Consider the following 17,361-nt stretch of genomic DNA (forward strand, 5'->3'; position numbering starts at 1 on the left):
TCAAATTCTTTAGAATTTCATACCACTTTACACATCCAGCTTTTAAGACAGTTTGATCATTTCTCCGCTCATATTGTACTACAAACTCTGGAATGATCTTGTTTATATTCTAATTCCTGTGGTACGTGCACCAAGTGCGCGAAATGCGCTGGGCGCGCTGAACGTGCTGATTGCGCTGAGTGCGCTGAGTGCGTAGAATACGATAAGTAGCTAAACGTACGGAGGCACGAACGAACGATATTGAGTGCAACACAGGGATTGATTCAAGACTATGCTGACAAATAGACTGCTATAAAACTCCACAATAGATAGTAGTGCTGTCCAACCTGCCATGGCATTACTTAATTGGAAGATGAAGGAAAAAATCTATACGACAAGGCAAAACAGAAATTATAACTACAAATCCAACAACCCATACCACTCGACTCCCATCATTCCATGTAATCATACCTAACTAGAAGTTATCCTTGGCTTGATAATAGAGCCAAGAGATTGGCCCTTTAACCTTTCTCTGTGGCCTGGGCAGCATTGCAGGGCTTGCCATATTTCCCCGGCCGTATCTCAGCGGAACATCCTCTTCGCGATTGTACGAATCTTCAGAGTATACAGGTACATGGCTGTTGTCCATCTCTATATCCGAAGTGTTCACCAGCTCGCCCTTGGGGAGTTTATGTAGAGTAAATCCAATAGGCTCGCAGGTGAGTATGACAATAAACTTCATAACAACGGCCATAATGAGATAGATAGTCGTATTCCCAAAGAAGGAGTTGAAGTCTTTGTTTTGGGCGAAGTCGGCTAGGAGAGCATATAGATATCGGACAGCGAGGAAGGGCAGTGATAGTGCAACTGCTAGCAACAATCGCTTCTCTCCCGGCGGCACATCTGAGAGTCGTGTGACCAGGACAAAGAAGATTATGATAGTGATGATGAAGATGATAGTGAACAAGACAACTGCGATCTTGCTGTCCCTGTTGACTTGTGTGAAATTTGTCGCATTCGCATTGGATGCTTGCTGTGTTCCCCCATAGACACCAAGGCATAGAGCAATGAGGCCACCAATACCAACTCCTTTGTAGATTATATCGGGGATTGGCTGACCCACAGCTTGATTACTATATGAAAATAATTAGCACTGAATGTATAGCCAGACACTAAATCAAATACGTACACTCTCTGCAGCAGACCAAGACTCATCAAAGCCAAGGGTGAAAGGCCAATGGAGATGCAGACTATTGCACCAGTGACGACTTGTTTGGTAGGATGGTCGACAGCAATGATCTCAAAAATGGCGCCGATAAGTCGAAGAAGAGAGAAAGTTACAAGGACCCAGCCAGAGCTCTTGCCGAAGCCATGGCGCAAGCACAATAGAATTCCTCCGATGAGAGCAAGAATGTAAAAAGCAACTTGCACGATGGCGATACCCTCGCGATATGTAACCATGATCGAAATTGGCGTAGGATGGTAGTTTGATGATTCGGATTCTTGATGGTGATCGTGCAAGGGAAGATGAATGATGGTGGCAAATGGAATTTTTGCAAAAGAAGAAAATATAGAAGCCGAGCGTGGCACGAAGCAGCAATGAGAGGTGGATATGGATATATACGTCTATGGAAAGTAGAGGGAGGTTGACATCAATCCGTTCCACAAGATGATTAAACGTGGAAAATTACAGTGCCGCATAGGGTTCTGTTCCTGCAGGTTGGCTGATGTTTGAGTCGTTGCTGCTGGTCCTCGAACAAGGCGTTCAGTTCAGTACCTAGCTTCTTCGCTGTGCTGGCCCAATTGGGCCCCAGCACAGGGACTTCTCCCACTCAATCTTTAACTCAAGGAGCCAAAGGAATGCCGGATGTTTGAATGATCATCACACCTTCGCACACCAACGTATATGCTGCCAAAAATATGGGGTTCTTACTAGCTTTGAAAGGAAATTTTGGCCCGCTCTGGGGGCCCATGTTTTAAGAGCTGACAGCTGTATTGTATTTTGGGGAAATGCGAAAGTAGAAGCCAGTAAGCATGTACGATTTTGACTAACTTTAAAAGACAATTTTCGCCCGCCTTTCTAGCACTAAGTGCGGGAGTACCCGCGCCTGCAGCAACTCGTTCTCCTTGTTGCAAGCGAACCTATAGTTTTCAAGCTGTCGTATACTGCGCCGCCTCAGCAAAATGGAATGTGCGCAAAGCACGCCCAACACAGTATATACTATGTAGCCTCTGTAGTTGGAGATCATTTAAGGATCTGCGGGGATGACCTACAAAGTACTTCTAAAACATCAGCCTTGCGATTCCGTCTTGTGCCACTATGTGAAATGAATTGCTCCACTATGACCTCAGCCACGATGACTCCTCGGTCCCTCTGGATGATTCCTGAGTATGGAGTTCTGGGGGTTGACGTCTTTTTTACGTTATAGGCAGAAAATTTGCAGCACATAAGATCTAAGAACCTCTCTTCATTTGCATGGCTTGCACTCTGAGCATTCGCCTTGATAATTTATCTTCGCATCTTGAAAATTTGATGGCCATGCTTTTCTCTACTTTACTTAGCTTGAGTGCTTTGATTATCCCTGGGGTAGCTATTCTCCAAGCTAGAGCCTGTCACAAGTCAACAACTAACACACACAGCTCACCCAAGGTTTTGGCTCCAAATCAACTGTGTTCCCACTATCCAACGAGACACAATTCTCGTTCACCCTTCAGGGCACTCTGTCATACTCTGATGGCTATGGAGCCAATCCTGGAGAAGTGCTGACCGCTGCGGCCAACATCACTCCGTCGGATTTTGAGTCATACTACCGCGCATTTTACTACCTTGCAAAACACATCTACAACACATCTCAGCAAATCGACTCCAAGAGATACCCCGTCTCAGCACGCGAAGCGCTCTTCCGAAGTTCAACTTACTTCCGTTCTTCTCCGTTCTACCTGATTGGGAACATTTCTGACCCAAGACTCTACTCAACCTGGGAGCAACAAGTCACTGCCTTCAATGAAGCAATATCCCTCCTCCCAGTGCCTGGTTACCGCATCACACTCCCAGGCCCTGAATTTCAAATTCCAGTCATTTTCTACCCAGCATCGAATGACGATGTTGAGCGACCTACTATTCTCGTAGGATCTGGGTATGATGGTGCACAAGAAGAATCCCTGCATTACATGGGCTTTGAAGCCCTCTCTCGTGGCTACAACTTTGCTACTTATGAAGGACCTGGTCAGCCTACCGTGCGACGGGATCAACAAATAGGCTTTATACCGCAGTGGGAAAAAGTCGTCACTCCAGTAGTAGATTACCTCTCTTCTCATCCAAAAGTTGATGCTGATGCCATCGCTCTGGTTGGAATCTCCTTTGGAGGCACATTAGCACCCCTCGCGTCAGCACATGAACATCGACTCGCAGCGGTGATAGCACTGGATGGCCTCTAGTCAATGTTTGAAATCCTGGAAAAGGAATGGCCCTCCGACTTGATCCAACAGTACAACCATACGAATTCGCAGAATTGCTCTTCGTTCGATGAAGCTGTTCTTGCTATCGCGGCAAACTCTAGCTGGCCAACTTCTATTCGTTGGTTCATCAATCAAGGACTCTGGGCTTTCAATACGCGCTCTCCGTATGATTTACTTCAACAGTTTTCTCAGTATACGCTGACTACGGAATTACTGCGGGATATTACGTGTCCAGTTTTCGTGGGTATGGGCTTGGATGACTCGGCTAGTATACAGGCTCCCATGGTCGCGGAGGCTCTGGGCCAGAATGCTACCTTGTTCAGGTTTGGAGCTGATGTAGGCGCTGGCGAACATTGTCAGATTGGAGCTGAGAGTTTTTTTTGGCTCAGGTAACAATGGATTGGTTTCAGGGGGTATTAGATGCAAAAAAGAAATCTGGATAGAGTTTACAGGAAATCCGGACTTATTCCGCTCAGGTGATAGCAGATTAGTTCAGGTGGCGTTAGCTGCATAGAATAGACCGAAGTCATCTGTCCGGGTTATATGAATTGATACAGACATAATGCGCTTGACACGATTTCGACTCCTCTATTCCACTATCGTATATCCCATGGATGCATTTTCTGCCTTCTCGCCAACATGCCCCCCATTTCAACGCCCATTGAATCGCTAATATACTCCAATTTATCCCGAAGCCAGGCTTTGCTCTCATTTTCGTCTTTAGCGGACACCATTGCGACATAAAATGGCCAAAATGCCTGATATCCCCAATGCGGCATCGGTCTCTTTGTTCTTGGTTCTCCCTTCGAGTCAATCTGACCCAGGCAGAAGTAGGTGCTACAGCAGACATCAAACACCATCTCGACAATGATGGATCTAGACTCCTTGCCAGTTGTCTCAATATCTAGAGACAGGTTGTGAGCAAGTGGATGAGATTGGATGCAGGTGATGCAATGCAGAAGCACTTCATGTAGTCGCATGCGGCAGGCGCGAAAGAAGTTCCAGGTCCAAGCGACGTATGTATCGTAATAAACTTGCGGTGGATATCTCTGAGATATGTTGGCTTCAATAAATCGTGGACGGCAAATTTCATAGCTCCATCGAACCCATTCTTTGGACGTTGAAGCGCTCCACTGTTTACATCTGTTCTCGATCTCTACTCCGTCTTTGACAACATTTAGTAAATTTAGAATCCATTGCGCATCTCTCTCGGTGCTATCGAATAGTCCTTGAGCTGCAGCGCAAAATTTTGCAATGCCCCAAGCGCACTTCAAGAATTGTGTGCATGGAGTACCATGCTCGAAGTCCGTCATGCTGGACTGGCTGATCCATGCTAGTAGTTCCTCGGGCGGGTTTTGGTGGCTGGCTATGCATCTGACCAACCGTAAGTGTTAGTGTCAAGTTGAATACTGACTGATAATGAAAGTCGAAGACGAACGTTATGCGCTAAGACAAGACCTAGAATGTTTAGTGATGCTGAACCACTGGATTTTCGTTGGCCTCGAGCACGTAATAGCGATATGCGCCCGGAATCATGAGCAACGTTCCAAAATCCTTTCGGCACCGCCTGAATGGAGATTATCTAAAGCCAAAGATATTAGAAGCTGATCTCCAAGTCTGTCTAGGAACGGTCGAGCAGAAGCAAATCGAACTTTACCTGAAACAAACTAAAGAGGAAAGATGACGCCAGAATTGCGTCGTCCAGCGCTTCCTCGACGTTTTGCACCTTCGTTGCCACTCTTATGATTGCGCTACCGTAAAGCTTCCTAGCTTCGACAGATAGATTATTTTTGCCCAATTGATTGGCGAGGCTCATGTAGGCCACTGCCCGAAGAGCCTCGTCAAAATGAACATTACACATCTGTTGGTTACACAGATCCAGGAGAAAGTGGAAGCTGCCCCCGTTAAGCACGTTTGAGGGAGAAACGTAATCGGCGAAGAAGCGGGGGATAGCTGTTTCGTGCCAGTTTGTAGATAAAGGGCGGGCGATTTCATCTTGCATACCAATCCGAGGTCGCTGGAAGGCATCGAGTTGCGCTTTCGAAAACCCATGCAGGGCAACCGAGGAACTGTTTGAAAATATCTCGCCCGCACTCGGAATACTTTTCTCGTGACCTCGACCTGTAGTTGCAGTCCTTGATCGAACCTTTCGTTCTGAGATCTGGGTCATATCACGGAACTTTGTTGTCGTTTCACTGGAGTATCCTGGGCAAACTTTACCAGACTTAACACACCGAACACATTGCGGTAAAGACCTATCGCACTTCAAGTCAAACATCAGCAGCGAAGATTGTAAAGAATACGAAAAAACTCACCTTCTTTCTGCGCAAACTGCAATTCGTACACGCTCGAGTAGGAGCCAACATTGTATGATTCAATTGATCACTGAAGCACGCTGTTGCTCCGATGTATAGGGCGACTAAAGTGTCAGAGTACAGGAACTCGGGCAGTTTGTGTTTCTATACAACGTAAATGATAAAACAGGAAGAATGCGACGTTTCCTTCGGTTGGGCATGTTTCAGCCTTATAAATATGGTGCTGTTTGGGGGCCAATTGAAAGTTGGAATTCAGCTGACTTCAGCTTCCGCACCTATACGGCACAGCTGTCTGTAGTAAGAACAGGCTTACGGGACCCAAAGTCCTTCAAATATAATGGGAAATGCTTGTACTAGGAAGACAAAAGAATGTCACGTACACGAAGGCATTTGTAGCTGTAATCTAGCTTAAGTGCAAACCGCATTCGAATGTGGTAGATCCATCTGTATACATGCTCCAACTTCGACAAGTCATTACCTCGTTCCTCGGTCAAATCTAAACTGCTTGTGATTTCCAGCGTCAAATGTCGGACAAGCGTCGTGGCAATTTAATATCAATTTCGCCTCAGTGATTGATCTGCGCGTGCTCCTGCAACCATCATTCGAGAACACTTTTGTACAATAGCGGCGCTCGTCTAGTGTCGCCTCATCGACGAAGTCGGGGGCAACTTCTTGCTCGACCTCGTGATTTTAGCCAGTGCCTGTTGTCTACAGAGCTTCTGATGTCTGTGCAGGAAGAGCTAGTTCTGGGTCCTTATCGCCATGATAGGATCAACGAGAAGGGCGTTGAGAGTTCCCATCCACCGGGCAATCAATTTGCGTCCTTGAAGGATCTACTTGCGCTAGGGTGGCTGACTAGGCTTGCTGCCATCAAACCACGGATCGGTCGAACCAAACAACATCTTCCATACATTGCCGTTGTATTTCTCATGGTCGATAATGTCTCGACCGCTAAAGAAATTAGCAGATGTTCTCCATCGCAAGACAGACCGTCAGGACTTACAGTTTTTCACCCAAATCGTCATCCAGTTGGTTCAGTCGTTCCAAAGCAAAATCCCGGTTTCCGAAGCTGATGAATTGAATGCCGACTTGATATTGTCCGTTCTCAAGTTCATTAAGCTTTTCCACGAGTCTTCGAATTGGCGAAGTTAGATCCGTTGTTGGTTGCCATATACCGTCTGTGAGAACATATATATTCAACGAGCGAACGGGCTTAAACTTTCTCTTAAGCCAACCCCTGCCAAGTCCCTTGATAAAGTCATCGATTACTGCGGTCAGGCGGGTGCGAATATCTGTCAGGCCTGCGGGTTGGTTGTTCTCGAACCTCGCAACAAGCTTAGACGGCTCCTTTGCCTTGATTTGCTGCTTTGAGCAAGTAAAATAAAGCTCTATGCCATCGGGGTCGGAATCTTTGACTAAGTATGCAAGTAGATCCAGAATACGCTTCACTTCAACTTTATGTGCTTTCATGGAAGCAGCGTCATCGATCAAGAAGACCTGTTCATCGTAAGAGCTTGCAATTAGAGAATGAAAGGGATACATACATGATCACGAGTCGCCAACCGTTTGAGAAGGTATTCACCTGGGAGTCTGCGCGGCCTGCCAGCTCTCTTATCTCGAATCCATCGCTCAGCAACATCAACATCTAATCTTGGAAGCTCGGGCTGACTCGACTTATTTGGCTGGGTGTGGCCACGCTTCGGAGGTACATATGAAGTTGAGGATCCTAGCCGTGTGGGTGACCGATCGCCGGCTATACTGGATCTTGAAGGTACCGTGACCGAGGTTCGATGTTCGGGAGTGGAGATGTTTGAAGATGCGATGTTGACATTGGACATATTTCCGTCCTGCTGGTTCAGCACAGAAAGAGAGCCAGGTGCCAGTCGACCACTATCGGATCCTGAAATTTCTGTTAGCAAAACTGCAGTCTCTACTATTGGATATGACCGGGTACCTTGAGGAGAATGGCTAGCCGCTGGAGGTCCCGCGATGCTGGGCGATAGAAGAATACGCATTGCATGCGTGTGGGCCTGTTTCGCTGTGTATCTGACCTCGGGTTCGTCTAGCATAACCTTCACCAGCTTTTCGAGTATCGGTCCAGTAACCCGGTCAGATTTACGAAAGTCGCTTTGCAGACTGTTGATAGTCTCCATAACTATTGGTAGGACTCTCGTACCGTCGTGAAACCAGTCACCATTCTTCATTTCGGGAATTGCGCTGATTGCAGCTGAACGGTTGCGTCGAAATCTTTGTAATCCTGGAAACCCGTGTATGAGCCACACAGCTGCCTCGGCGAGGATACAGCCAAAAGACCAAATGTCACAGTTTTGCTTGACCATGATCGTACAGTCTTCGAGGAATCTGTCTGCTCTGAAACATTCAGGAGCACCTGGTAGGTTCAATTAGATATATGTGAACAAGATTCATACCGCACAAGGACTCACCGTATGCTTCAGTGCCACGAGTATCTATATCCGAGCCCTCTTTAGACCATTTCTTGAAATGGCTCGTGCCAAGATCGGCGAGATTGAACTTCCAATCATAAGGCGAATTGATGCCGTTGGTCATGACCAGAATGTTATCAGGTTTGACGTCTTGGTGCCATCTGAAGAAGTCAGTAAGTACTCCTTTTGCCTGGCTTCAACTAACAAACCCTTGGAAAATTTGAGGAGCGCCTAGTGTATTCTGGGAATCCACTTCGTGTATGTGGACCAGTGCTCTAGTGATGCCACAGAGCGTCGTCCAGAAATGTTCAATATCTTTCCCACTTGTTGGTGGAAGAACAGTCCTGAAATACTCTTCTAATGTGCCTTTATCTGCAAAGGCCAAGATGACATTATACGTGCCATTTTGTGTGAAGCTTCCGTAGAAGTGAACTATGTTGGGATCTAATGTTCCTCGCAGTGGTCGAAGTCGTCTAAAAGCCTCCACCTCATCATGATAATACTGCTCAGCTTCGTGCTTGTGGTAGGTTTTCAGTACAAACGTGTCGTTGTCTGCAGTCGAATCCTACCAGACGTTAGATCTATTCATATAACATTAAGTATTGGTCACTTACCGACGAAGCAGAATTACTGCGTAGTTTGTTGAATGATTTGTGCAGCACGATCTTGGAAACCACCGCACTGCCACCTCGTCCAAGCACTTCCCTCTCAACAATAGGTAGTATTCGGTGAGGTTCGAGAGAATTGTTTATCTTGTAGGACATCTCCGCTGCACAAAATACCCATTGTTTCTCATAAAACAAGTCCCACAGGTTCAGTCGAGATGGTGATATTGGAAAGTTCTGCGGCTTCGAGGTATGGGGTAGGCGCACATCGGCGAGACCATCGTGTTCGACAAAATGTCGAATGTACCCTGCTCCTCCAATGGAGAGCAAGATACAAAGCGTCTTTAGGTACTGGTTTTGTACAACTTCGTCGTCGACAGGAAGCGGCTCCTCTTCTGGGAAAACAGCTGAAAGGATATCAATCAATCGACCCTCATCCCCCAAATGCTCCTCGATCTGCTCAAATGGCACAAACTCTTCTTTCCGGGTCGTGACTGGATTGTCTGTGCGAATGAGGGACTCGCGGAGATACTGATGGAAATTCTGAAGGTATCGGTTGTCGTCTGGTTGCTCGAGTTCGTAGTACAGGGAGTCTCGTTGTTGCAGGGACATTGCTTGGCCGTTCATGGGCTCGGGCGCGAGTTCGGGCGGCTCTCTGGGCCTGTGCACACCTAAGGCAGTCTACGCATAGGTTCTCACGTTCTTCGTACTCCGTGGTTCATATATTTCTCAAACAGGGCGATGGAGAAGTAACTGCGCGCAATCACAAATTGGAACGTAACCTTGTAGTTTCATGCAGAGCACTCTCAGAGCGTGAAATGGTGGTGTGCGGCAGTTTTAATATTTTCTCTCGCCAGCCTCATGGGTTTTGGTGGTGGCGTCTCATAAGCTGCCAGGCACCCATCCCCCAACATGAAGACAGCCTTGTAACTTATTGCACGCTCAAGATGATTCATTTGCCTTTCTAGTCTGCGGCTGAGCCTAGAGATGTCTCTCAGCATAGCCCTGAGATGTTTCGGTGGGCTTGTTGTGTTTCTCAGCAACTTCGGCCCAAGTTAATCAGTGTTCGAAGAGCAACAGCTTCCAAGTGCAGACTCTAGTCCTTCAAATTTCTCCCTCACTTCCTTTCGAACCCTTTTCTGCTTGTATCTCGTTTTCTAGCTTTCCAACTGGAAAATGGCCTCATATTACAAATACTGCCAAGAAATTAACAGAGCAAGAGCCATCAAACGTTCTCCGCAGTCTGTTTTTCGAGCGACTTTCTCCTCCTCTTTTTGTCAGCCTTCCGGCTCTCCAATTTGTAGATTAAAAACCAAGCAGCAAATGTGAGTAACATCATCGGTAAGGTGATATATACATAAAGCTTCAAAGCTTCCGCTTGAAAGGTCTTAGGACCTGGACCACCATTTGGCCCTTGGAATCTGACAATATCTGTGCTCATTATGGTCTGAAAACCAATTAGTAGTCGATAACAAAAGGTATTCCATGGCATGCTCCTCTTCGCGATGAAGATTACACAGAAACGTACCGAAATGAAGGTGCCTGGGAGGAAGAAAAGAGTTACTAGTGTGATGATCCTCATCGAAACTGTTTCTTGGGTTGTTTTCTGCGCAAGCTCGTTCATGTCTACTGTTAACTCTTCCATCTTGCGGGTCATTCTTTCCATGTTATTGGCCGATTCCTGCGACTTGGCAGCAAAAGTCATGCTAGCAGCCGCGTTCCGATAGTTCAGAATACCGTAAAGCTAATGCCGTCAGTTTCGTGAAGAAGAAATATTACAACAAAAGACAAAAGCTACACTTACCAGTGCTTTACGGTCTGAAAGCATTCGTAATAGAGCTCCTGCTCTTGTAATCTGCATTCGAAGATCATTTATAATGCTTGTAATCTGCTTTCCAAAGCGTTCAACAACTCTGTTGTGGTTACTGGCGAAGAGTTTGACATGCTCCTGAGAAACCACCAAATCATGATAGTAGACTTTCAATTCTCCAAGTACATCAATGTTCGCGTTTAGGACGAAAATTGCTTCATTCGTTTTATCCTCAAGGGATTGGATGTCCCGCGAATCATCAAACGAGAACTGACTGTGGCCATCAAGTTCGGCTCCAGACTCCCTCGAAGCTGATCGAGTTCGATTTGGTTGAGGTTTGGGGGATTGGCAGAACGTGGTCATGCCCGAACGTCCCTTGCTAGTCCCTTTCGTGGACATCGATCGTGCTCTCAAAAATTCAAGCTTCTCCTTCTCCTCAGGCCTACGCTCGCGGACCACCTTCGCGGACAATGCGCGACGGCCAGCCCCTCCCTGTAGCTCTTCCTCAAGGTAATTCAGATACCAACGCCATTGCTCACCGGCCCATTTACAGTTTATCAAGTGAATTGACATGGCTTCTTCAAATGCACGCTCTTTAGTGGAAAATGGCCTCTGGTCTGGCCCCAAATTCTCTGTAGCGGTCATAACACGATCTTGGATCAGATCGTTTCCTTTCACTGAGATCCACAACGCCGACCCGGTCTCGACGTCAAATGAATGGTATGTAGCGGTCTGACGAACGGACCAGGGAGAGTGTTTTTCTCCGGGTTCATCAGTCTTTTCCACAGATTTCAAGCTGTAGCAAACTCGAATTTCTTGGCCAGACCTTCTAAGCTTCGGTAAATCGGGTCCAAGATCTGAATCCAGCAGTCGATTTTCGTGTCTGATGCCACCAAAGAAAAAATCTCGAGTATAGATCTGCTGACCGAACGGGAAAATAAAATCCAAAAAAGCTGGCATGACTTGATGGTAGGTGAGTGTATACATGAGCATCGCCCGGGACGTGTCCAGTGGAGCGCGAGAATGCTCTGCTAAAACAAATCTTCCCATGAAAAGTCAACAATTAGACTTTATGTAGTGGAGGGAACCTCCTACATGAATCTGCATCGTGGGTCTGGATTATCGAATATCTTAGAGCCGCAAAGTAGGCTCTTCAAGTCATGTAATGTTGCCGGCTCGTCCTCTCGAAACCCTTCTTCGAATTAGCCACAGAATGATACCTGTTCGTTTGGATTGGTTTACTCTGGCTTTCATCGTCATATTCCCAAAACCTCAAATAACCTTTATCCTCTGGCGAAAACAGCTCGCTAGCCCGATCATTCAGCCTCTCATAGTAGTCGATCAAACTGGATTCGATAAACATTTCATTTCTTATGAGATTCTTGGGAAAATCGCTGGCACGACTGCAAGAGTCAATAAATCGATCAGTAATTTGCATGATCACAATCTTGAAGAATTTAAATTCTCGTGCTACAAGCAGAAATTGAGATCTGGATGCTGGCATCAGTGGGTATTTTAACGCCAGTCCAAATATGCCTCATTGCCCCTCCGTTCCAAGTTCCACATGCGCCTCTGCACGCGCAAGTTGGGGCGGTGCGATAGGCTGATATTTCGAAAACGAAACTCCTCCAACCACATTCAAAAGCCCCCAAAACCTCAAATCTTGCACCAGCCACCCCTTCCTCAATCAGAGGCAAACTGCAGAGAGTTCGAGCTCATGATTCAGCGCCCATGATGGCCACGGCGCCTCTTCACTGGTTGCCTCAACTTCGAGATCTCGTCTAGCTCGGTCTTGAACTCGTCAGATACCTTTTTAAACTGGAGCTTGGAACTTAGGACTCACCCGATCCAGAAGTCTCGGAATCACGATGTTATACTCGTCGCGCGCAAGCTGAACACTGTTAGTTGACTGTAATGTGAATTTCGGAACACGTGCAAGGCATACTTCAATACTGAAGTATGATTGCTCGGGGAAAGTCCTGCGCAGATAATCTTCCAAATCCTCCTGTCTCAGCCTGTACGCTGGTACCACATCGCTGACCCCAGGCATCTTGGCGCAGACAAGCCACTCTGCTAGGCGAATCGAAGTCAGAAAATAGCGCTTTGGTTTTCTGGAGCTTGAGAGTTAGAGACCGAGTACTGCGGATAGCACTGCGGTTGTTGGCTGGGCTATATAAGAAGAAGGAAGATTTGCTGGTAGTTTCTCGATTGTCGTATGCTAGCTGGGCAAGAGACATACAATAAGGCCATCCAAAATGAGGCGAGAGGGTGACTGGGCAAGGCCGGAGAGTGGGTGGGCACGAGGCTCTGCGGATTATGACCCATCGGCTCACCGAAATCAGTCAACGCTCAGCGAATAGAATGCTTCACCACCATGCATGGCTTGCATCTTGAGGTTGCACAAAGCAGAATTATCCAACCAACAAGGTTAAAGTCTTCAGTCGAGTGTGCATCTAGTCCAAGAATAATGACTTGCATAAGCCGGAGTTTGAAATGTGGATCTGAGATAGGGAAGCCGTCATAGGGAAGCAACATTGCAACAAAAGTTTTGGACAAAACATCAGTGAACATGGTCTTACTTGATGCTTTGTTATAAAATACCAACTGCTTTCTTCAGCACAGTCCAGCCAATCATACCAAACTCCGTCTTGAAATATCAAAAGAACATTCTGAGACATAATACGCAAATATTCGCGGTAGGGACGGACAGCCCCTCACATTGCCGTTGATAAGTCTGCTTCAGTATTGCGGGCTACCTCGCCTGAGGGTATTCCCCTCCTTTCAATATTCGCAGCCTCACTTTTTTCGCATAGAAGACTGGAAATTGAGAGCTGATACTCAGCATTCCATGTTCTCGATCCTTCGCAGTAAGTGCATAAAGATAACCAATGTTTCAAGCATAAGCTTGCTTATTTGCTATAAAGTCTCCCTTTTCGTTTTGCGAAACCTCGGTATAGGCACAATATTCAAGGACTTATCAAGTTGCGAGGTGTCATACAAGGAGAGAAGGGATAAATCAGTTTGGAACAGCTCGCGATCAACATTTACTACTAGACACCAATTACTAAGTGACTAGCCTTTACAGGTATCACTGGTTTAAACAATAACATCTACTCTTCAATGCCACTTCTTAGGACTTCGATATCTCATCATGTCAGGACCTTATTAATTCCTGTATGAATCAAGTCCCCACAGTGATCATCGTCGCGAGAGGTTCGCATTGACATAGGATCACACGCTGCATACTCATACCTTCGATTGAAGCCACTGGGAAAGAAGAAGAGTCAAAAGCCTGTAGTGAGCCATATAGTCGCTAATTTTCTCGAATTTATCTCATCATTGCCTAGAACGAGCAGCGGAAGAATTGCGATCGGATATCCTTGCATGGATCGCACCAACGCTCACCCGAAAACCCATTGAGGATCAGCACACAGTCTTTGAAAAACGAGACCCAGAGACTGGTAGATGGTTCCTTGACGGTGACTTGTTTCGTTCATGGCGGAATCCCAATGGCCCCTTTCTGTGGATGTATGGGGATGGTAATATTCAATGCTACAATTGTCTTTAGCTGTACTGACATGTCGTAGTTGGTTGCGGAAAGACTATTCTGTGGTATTTTCACTCATGTTTAATTCAGCTGATATGTGCTTACAGTTGTAGCTCATCAATTATCAACGAGCTCAAAAGGTCGCAAGCCGGCACGGGTACATGCCAAAGCACTAACCTTGTTTATTTTTATTTCACTTTCGATGACGTTCAGAAACAAGATCTTGGAGTGTTTCTGAGGTCAGCGCTAGAGCAACTATGTCCCAGAGATGGAATACTGCCTCAAGTCGAGGATCTCTACCAACGTTGCGAGCCAGACCCACCTTCCACGTTCGAGCTCCAACAAACTTTCCTCCAAACCCTTCGTTCTGTCAGCAAATCAAATACGCAGTCATCTCATGCTGGAGACTCCAAATCTCACGAAGAATCAAGTTGCAATGGCACCAGGCACACATATATTGTGCTTGATGGACTAGACGAAGTCCAATATGGGCCAAAAAGGAACGCAATTCTCAAACTTCTAAGGATGATATCCGCACTCGACCTAAGACAATTACATCTACTCGTTTCGAGCAGGCGAGAGACGGACATTGAGGTTGAGCTTCTTTCTATTGTGCGGTGGCAACCCCTCCAAGTCACCCAACAAAATATCGAGAAGGATCTGAATATCTTTGTCACTAACCAGATATCAGAGAGCCAAAAGCTCAGAAGTCAGTCAGAGCTCGTGAAGGATGAAATCAAGCATAAACTCGTTGGTGGAGCGAATGGAATGTATGCATTTTCTTAACCCGACCACATCGACCCCCGCTTGCTTTGCTTACAATGTTCTAGGTTCCGCTGGACAGCGCTCCAGATGCAGGAGCTAAACAAGAAGCGTGTTCTCTGACCTCGAGCAATCATGGATGTCTTAACTTCTTTGCCAACAGACATTCATACAACTTACGACCGCATCCTTACCAATGTTGAAGCCTCATTGGTACATGAGGCAGTCTCGATTTTGAAATGGCTGTCCTGTTCCGGTCGGCCTTTGTTCATAGAAGAACTTACCGAAGCCTGCATAATTCACCCCGAAGAGGACCCTGCTATAGAAATTGACATGCGCCTCACCCCATCAGATATTCTGGAAATTCTTCCAGGTCTCATTGCTGTGGACCCCCCTATTGATGTCTCTAAAAAGGACTTCGAGGCTAGAAGGCACATATTCAGCTTGGCACATTTTTCGGTTAAGGAATACCTCTTCAAACGTGGCACCTTCGTCATCGGCTCTCAGAATATCGAGCTAAACGCTGTTCTTGCACAGAAACATATCGTCGGATGTTGCCTTTCCTATATAAGCTTTTGCCAGCTCAACAACTCGTATGTCCAAAACGAGCAATCGGCACGCGAATTCCATAAAGTTGTGCCTTTGAGATTATACGCATATTCTCGCTGGGCGTTACATGCTGCTCCGATACCAGACGAGCATTCTAAAGAGTTTGTGACGAAATCAATTCAATTGCTTTGCCAGCCAAAGATATGCCATGAATGGATGACACTCACCACATTAGCGAATAGTTTGAATGAAGAGATCAAGCCTTGCGTTTTGGGACCCCCACGGTCTTGGCATTCGAAGCAGAATTGGCCTCCAAGCTACCTGCTCTGCTACTCCGTTGTCACTGGCAATACAAAGATTGTGGAATCGTTGTTGAAGATGGATGTGCCGATATCAGGACCACATGCTATTGGTGAACCGTTGCGACTTGCGGCAGAACCCAACCAGACCAGTCTTGTGGATATATTACTCAAGGCTGGTGCTAGCAAAGATAAAGCCTTGGTTACTGCCTTACAGAAAGGGAACGAAGATATCGCTTGGCGAATACTCCAGAGCTCGGAAATTGTAGGCAGCGATGAGCTGATAGCCGCGGCGAAGTGTAGCTCATCCATCTTGACGAAAAAACTCATTGAGAAGGCAGCCAATGTGGAGTTGATTGATATCAACAGGGCTATTCTTGCAGCGATATTGTCTTCGAATTTTGACACCGCGAACGCTTTGCTCGGTGGGATGATTGCGAGAGGTCAACTTAGCAATATTATATCGCAGGAAAGCAGCTCCAGTGATGGAGAGACAGTTTGGCAAGACATCTTATCTTCAGCTACAACACTCGACTCTCGATCTCTTTTGCGTTTTCTGCTTCAAGAGGTTCCTTTGGATGTCATCGAAAGACTAAATACCCAGGATTTGTATTTGCTTTCAGTCGTCCTAGGATGTTCACAATCCACCAGGGCTTTCGTATCTTACCCTTGGTTCAAAATACCACCAGTAGCAAGAACACTCGCGAAGCATTGGGAAAGTCTCTCTATCAGTAATCCAATCTCAACTATGGTTGTTGGTGTCCACGAACTTTGTACTGGAAGAGACTACCCTATTGCTAGCGAACCGATACAAGAGAGTACACTGGAGACATGGAACTTGCTCTATCGATGGAGGCCCGAAATTGTATCTTCTATGCTGAAGAAATGGGGATTCAAGACGATTGACCAAATCAGGAAGGGAGATCCTTGCTTTGAGACTGATTATCCCCAAAAGTCCAGCATACAACGACACCGGGTTCAGCCATTTTCAAATTTGGACGATTACAATCTAGACCTGACATGTCAAAGGATGTCTCACAAATATATTTCAGATTTGTTAAAGTCTTCAAGTCATGCATTGTAGGCACCGAACTATCAAACGAGGTCCCAATCGCTACGCGTACACAATCACTATGCCTCTAAAAAGGTATCAACAATGCAACATACCTTGCAGCAGAATGTAAAGGCTTATATGATTTTAAGTGGTCCTTACTCGGAAAGGATCAAAGGCCTTGTTGCCACAGAGATTGCTCATAACTCCTTGCTTCGAGGCATGTCTGAGAGATACATTGCACCAATAGTAGTTCCACACTCTGATATGTCTGTATGGCAGCTCTCTCTTTTGGAGAATACCACCTCTTCTGAAGCCTGGTTTTGCGAAATATTTAGGCCAGAGACCAAACGACGATCTTCTCGGCGCATATCTTGCCGAGAGCTACAACCAGGTAACCCTAGGCGGCGGTTTGAAGATGAAGAAGACACGGAGACCCCCTTAGCTACTGAAGCCTTTATAGAATAGCCGTGTACTAGGATGAAAGGTTTTTCAGATATTATTTATGCAATGTTTTTCACAGAGTCACGGAAAGGATGCG

The 17,361-nt window shown here is 46.3% G+C and overlaps 7 protein-coding genes across 7 annotated transcripts; 2 read left to right on the plus strand and 5 right to left on the minus strand.

Annotated features, from left to right (window-relative positions):
• Positions 1–454: 454 nt before the first annotated feature.
• Positions 455–1,440, minus strand: LY89DRAFT_669548 (uncharacterized protein; the record flags this gene model as incomplete). The annotated part of the gene is made up of 2 exons (XM_018213105.1): positions 455–1,112; positions 1,169–1,440. 2 exons carry the CDS (start codon positions 1,438–1,440, stop codon positions 455–457), a joined length of 930 nt encoding a protein of 309 aa, XP_018071487.1.
• A 723-nt stretch (positions 1,441–2,163) lies between these two features.
• Positions 2,164–3,831, plus strand: LY89DRAFT_697339 (2,6-dihydropseudooxynicotine hydrolase; the record flags this gene model as incomplete). The annotated part of the gene is made up of 3 exons (XM_018216894.1): positions 2,164–2,193; positions 2,620–3,393; positions 3,442–3,831. The coding sequence occupies 3 exons, from the start codon at positions 2,164–2,166 to the stop codon at positions 3,829–3,831; spliced, it is 1,194 nt and encodes a 397-aa protein (XP_018071488.1).
• Positions 3,832–4,470: 639 nt separating this feature from the next.
• On the minus strand, positions 4,471–6,127 carry LY89DRAFT_72705 (uncharacterized protein). The gene is made up of 4 exons (XM_018219114.1): positions 5,754–6,127; positions 5,096–5,701; positions 4,877–5,020; positions 4,471–4,812 (listed from the first exon to the last, which is right to left on the minus strand). The coding sequence occupies exons 1-4, from the start codon at positions 5,802–5,804 to the stop codon at positions 4,654–4,656; spliced, it is 960 nt and encodes a 319-aa protein (XP_018071489.1). The 5' UTR covers positions 5,805–6,127; the 3' UTR covers positions 4,471–4,653.
• Positions 6,128–6,133: 6 nt separating this feature from the next.
• Positions 6,134–9,414, minus strand: LY89DRAFT_718802 (kinase-like protein; the record flags this gene model as incomplete). Its single annotated transcript, XM_018218447.1, has 7 exons — positions 6,134–6,704; positions 6,757–7,250; positions 7,298–7,653; positions 7,708–8,142; positions 8,198–8,358; positions 8,407–8,762; positions 8,812–9,414. 7 exons carry the CDS (start codon positions 9,412–9,414, stop codon positions 6,596–6,598), a joined length of 2,514 nt encoding a protein of 837 aa, XP_018071490.1. The 3' UTR covers positions 6,134–6,595.
• A 613-nt stretch (positions 9,415–10,027) lies between these two features.
• LY89DRAFT_585234 (uncharacterized protein) lies at positions 10,028–11,599 on the minus strand (the record flags this gene model as incomplete). Its single annotated transcript, XM_018209313.1, has 3 exons — positions 10,028–10,249; positions 10,331–10,546; positions 10,601–11,599. The coding sequence occupies 3 exons, from the start codon at positions 11,597–11,599 to the stop codon at positions 10,028–10,030; spliced, it is 1,437 nt and encodes a 478-aa protein (XP_018071491.1).
• Positions 11,600–12,425: 826 nt separating this feature from the next.
• On the minus strand, positions 12,426–12,662 carry LY89DRAFT_734124 (uncharacterized protein; the record flags this gene model as incomplete). The annotated part of the gene is made up of 2 exons (XM_018219878.1): positions 12,426–12,503; positions 12,558–12,662. The coding sequence occupies 2 exons, from the start codon at positions 12,660–12,662 to the stop codon at positions 12,426–12,428; spliced, it is 183 nt and encodes a 60-aa protein (XP_018071492.1).
• A 798-nt stretch (positions 12,663–13,460) lies between these two features.
• LY89DRAFT_669553 (uncharacterized protein) lies at positions 13,461–16,853 on the plus strand (the record flags this gene model as incomplete). Its single annotated transcript, XM_018213106.1, has 6 exons — positions 13,461–13,479; positions 13,960–14,151; positions 14,200–14,224; positions 14,267–14,929; positions 14,990–15,033; positions 15,085–16,853. 6 exons carry the CDS (start codon positions 13,461–13,463, stop codon positions 16,851–16,853), a joined length of 2,712 nt encoding a protein of 903 aa, XP_018071493.1.
• Between the last annotated feature and the right edge of the window lie 508 nt (positions 16,854–17,361).

Source organism: Mollisia scopiformis (assembly GCF_001500285.1).
Source record: "Mollisia scopiformis unplaced genomic scaffold LY89scaffold_12, whole genome shotgun sequence".
NCBI classification, from domain to species: Eukaryota; Fungi; Ascomycota; class Leotiomycetes; order Helotiales; family Mollisiaceae; genus Mollisia; species Mollisia scopiformis.

Coding starts and splice junctions, on each gene's coding strand:
- LY89DRAFT_72705 (XM_018219114.1), bottom strand. CDS start 5,804: ATGTTGGCTCCTACTCGAGCGTGTACGAATTGCAGTTTGCGCAGAAAG. Junction 5,702..5,753: donor GCAGTTTGCGCAGAAAGAAG/GTGAGTTTTTTC, acceptor TTTGACTTGAAG/TGCGATAGGTCTTTACCGCA. Junction 4,813..4,876: donor GTCTTGTCTTAGCGCATAAC/GTTCGTCTTCGA, acceptor ACGGTTGGTCAG/ATGCATAGCCAGCCACCAAA.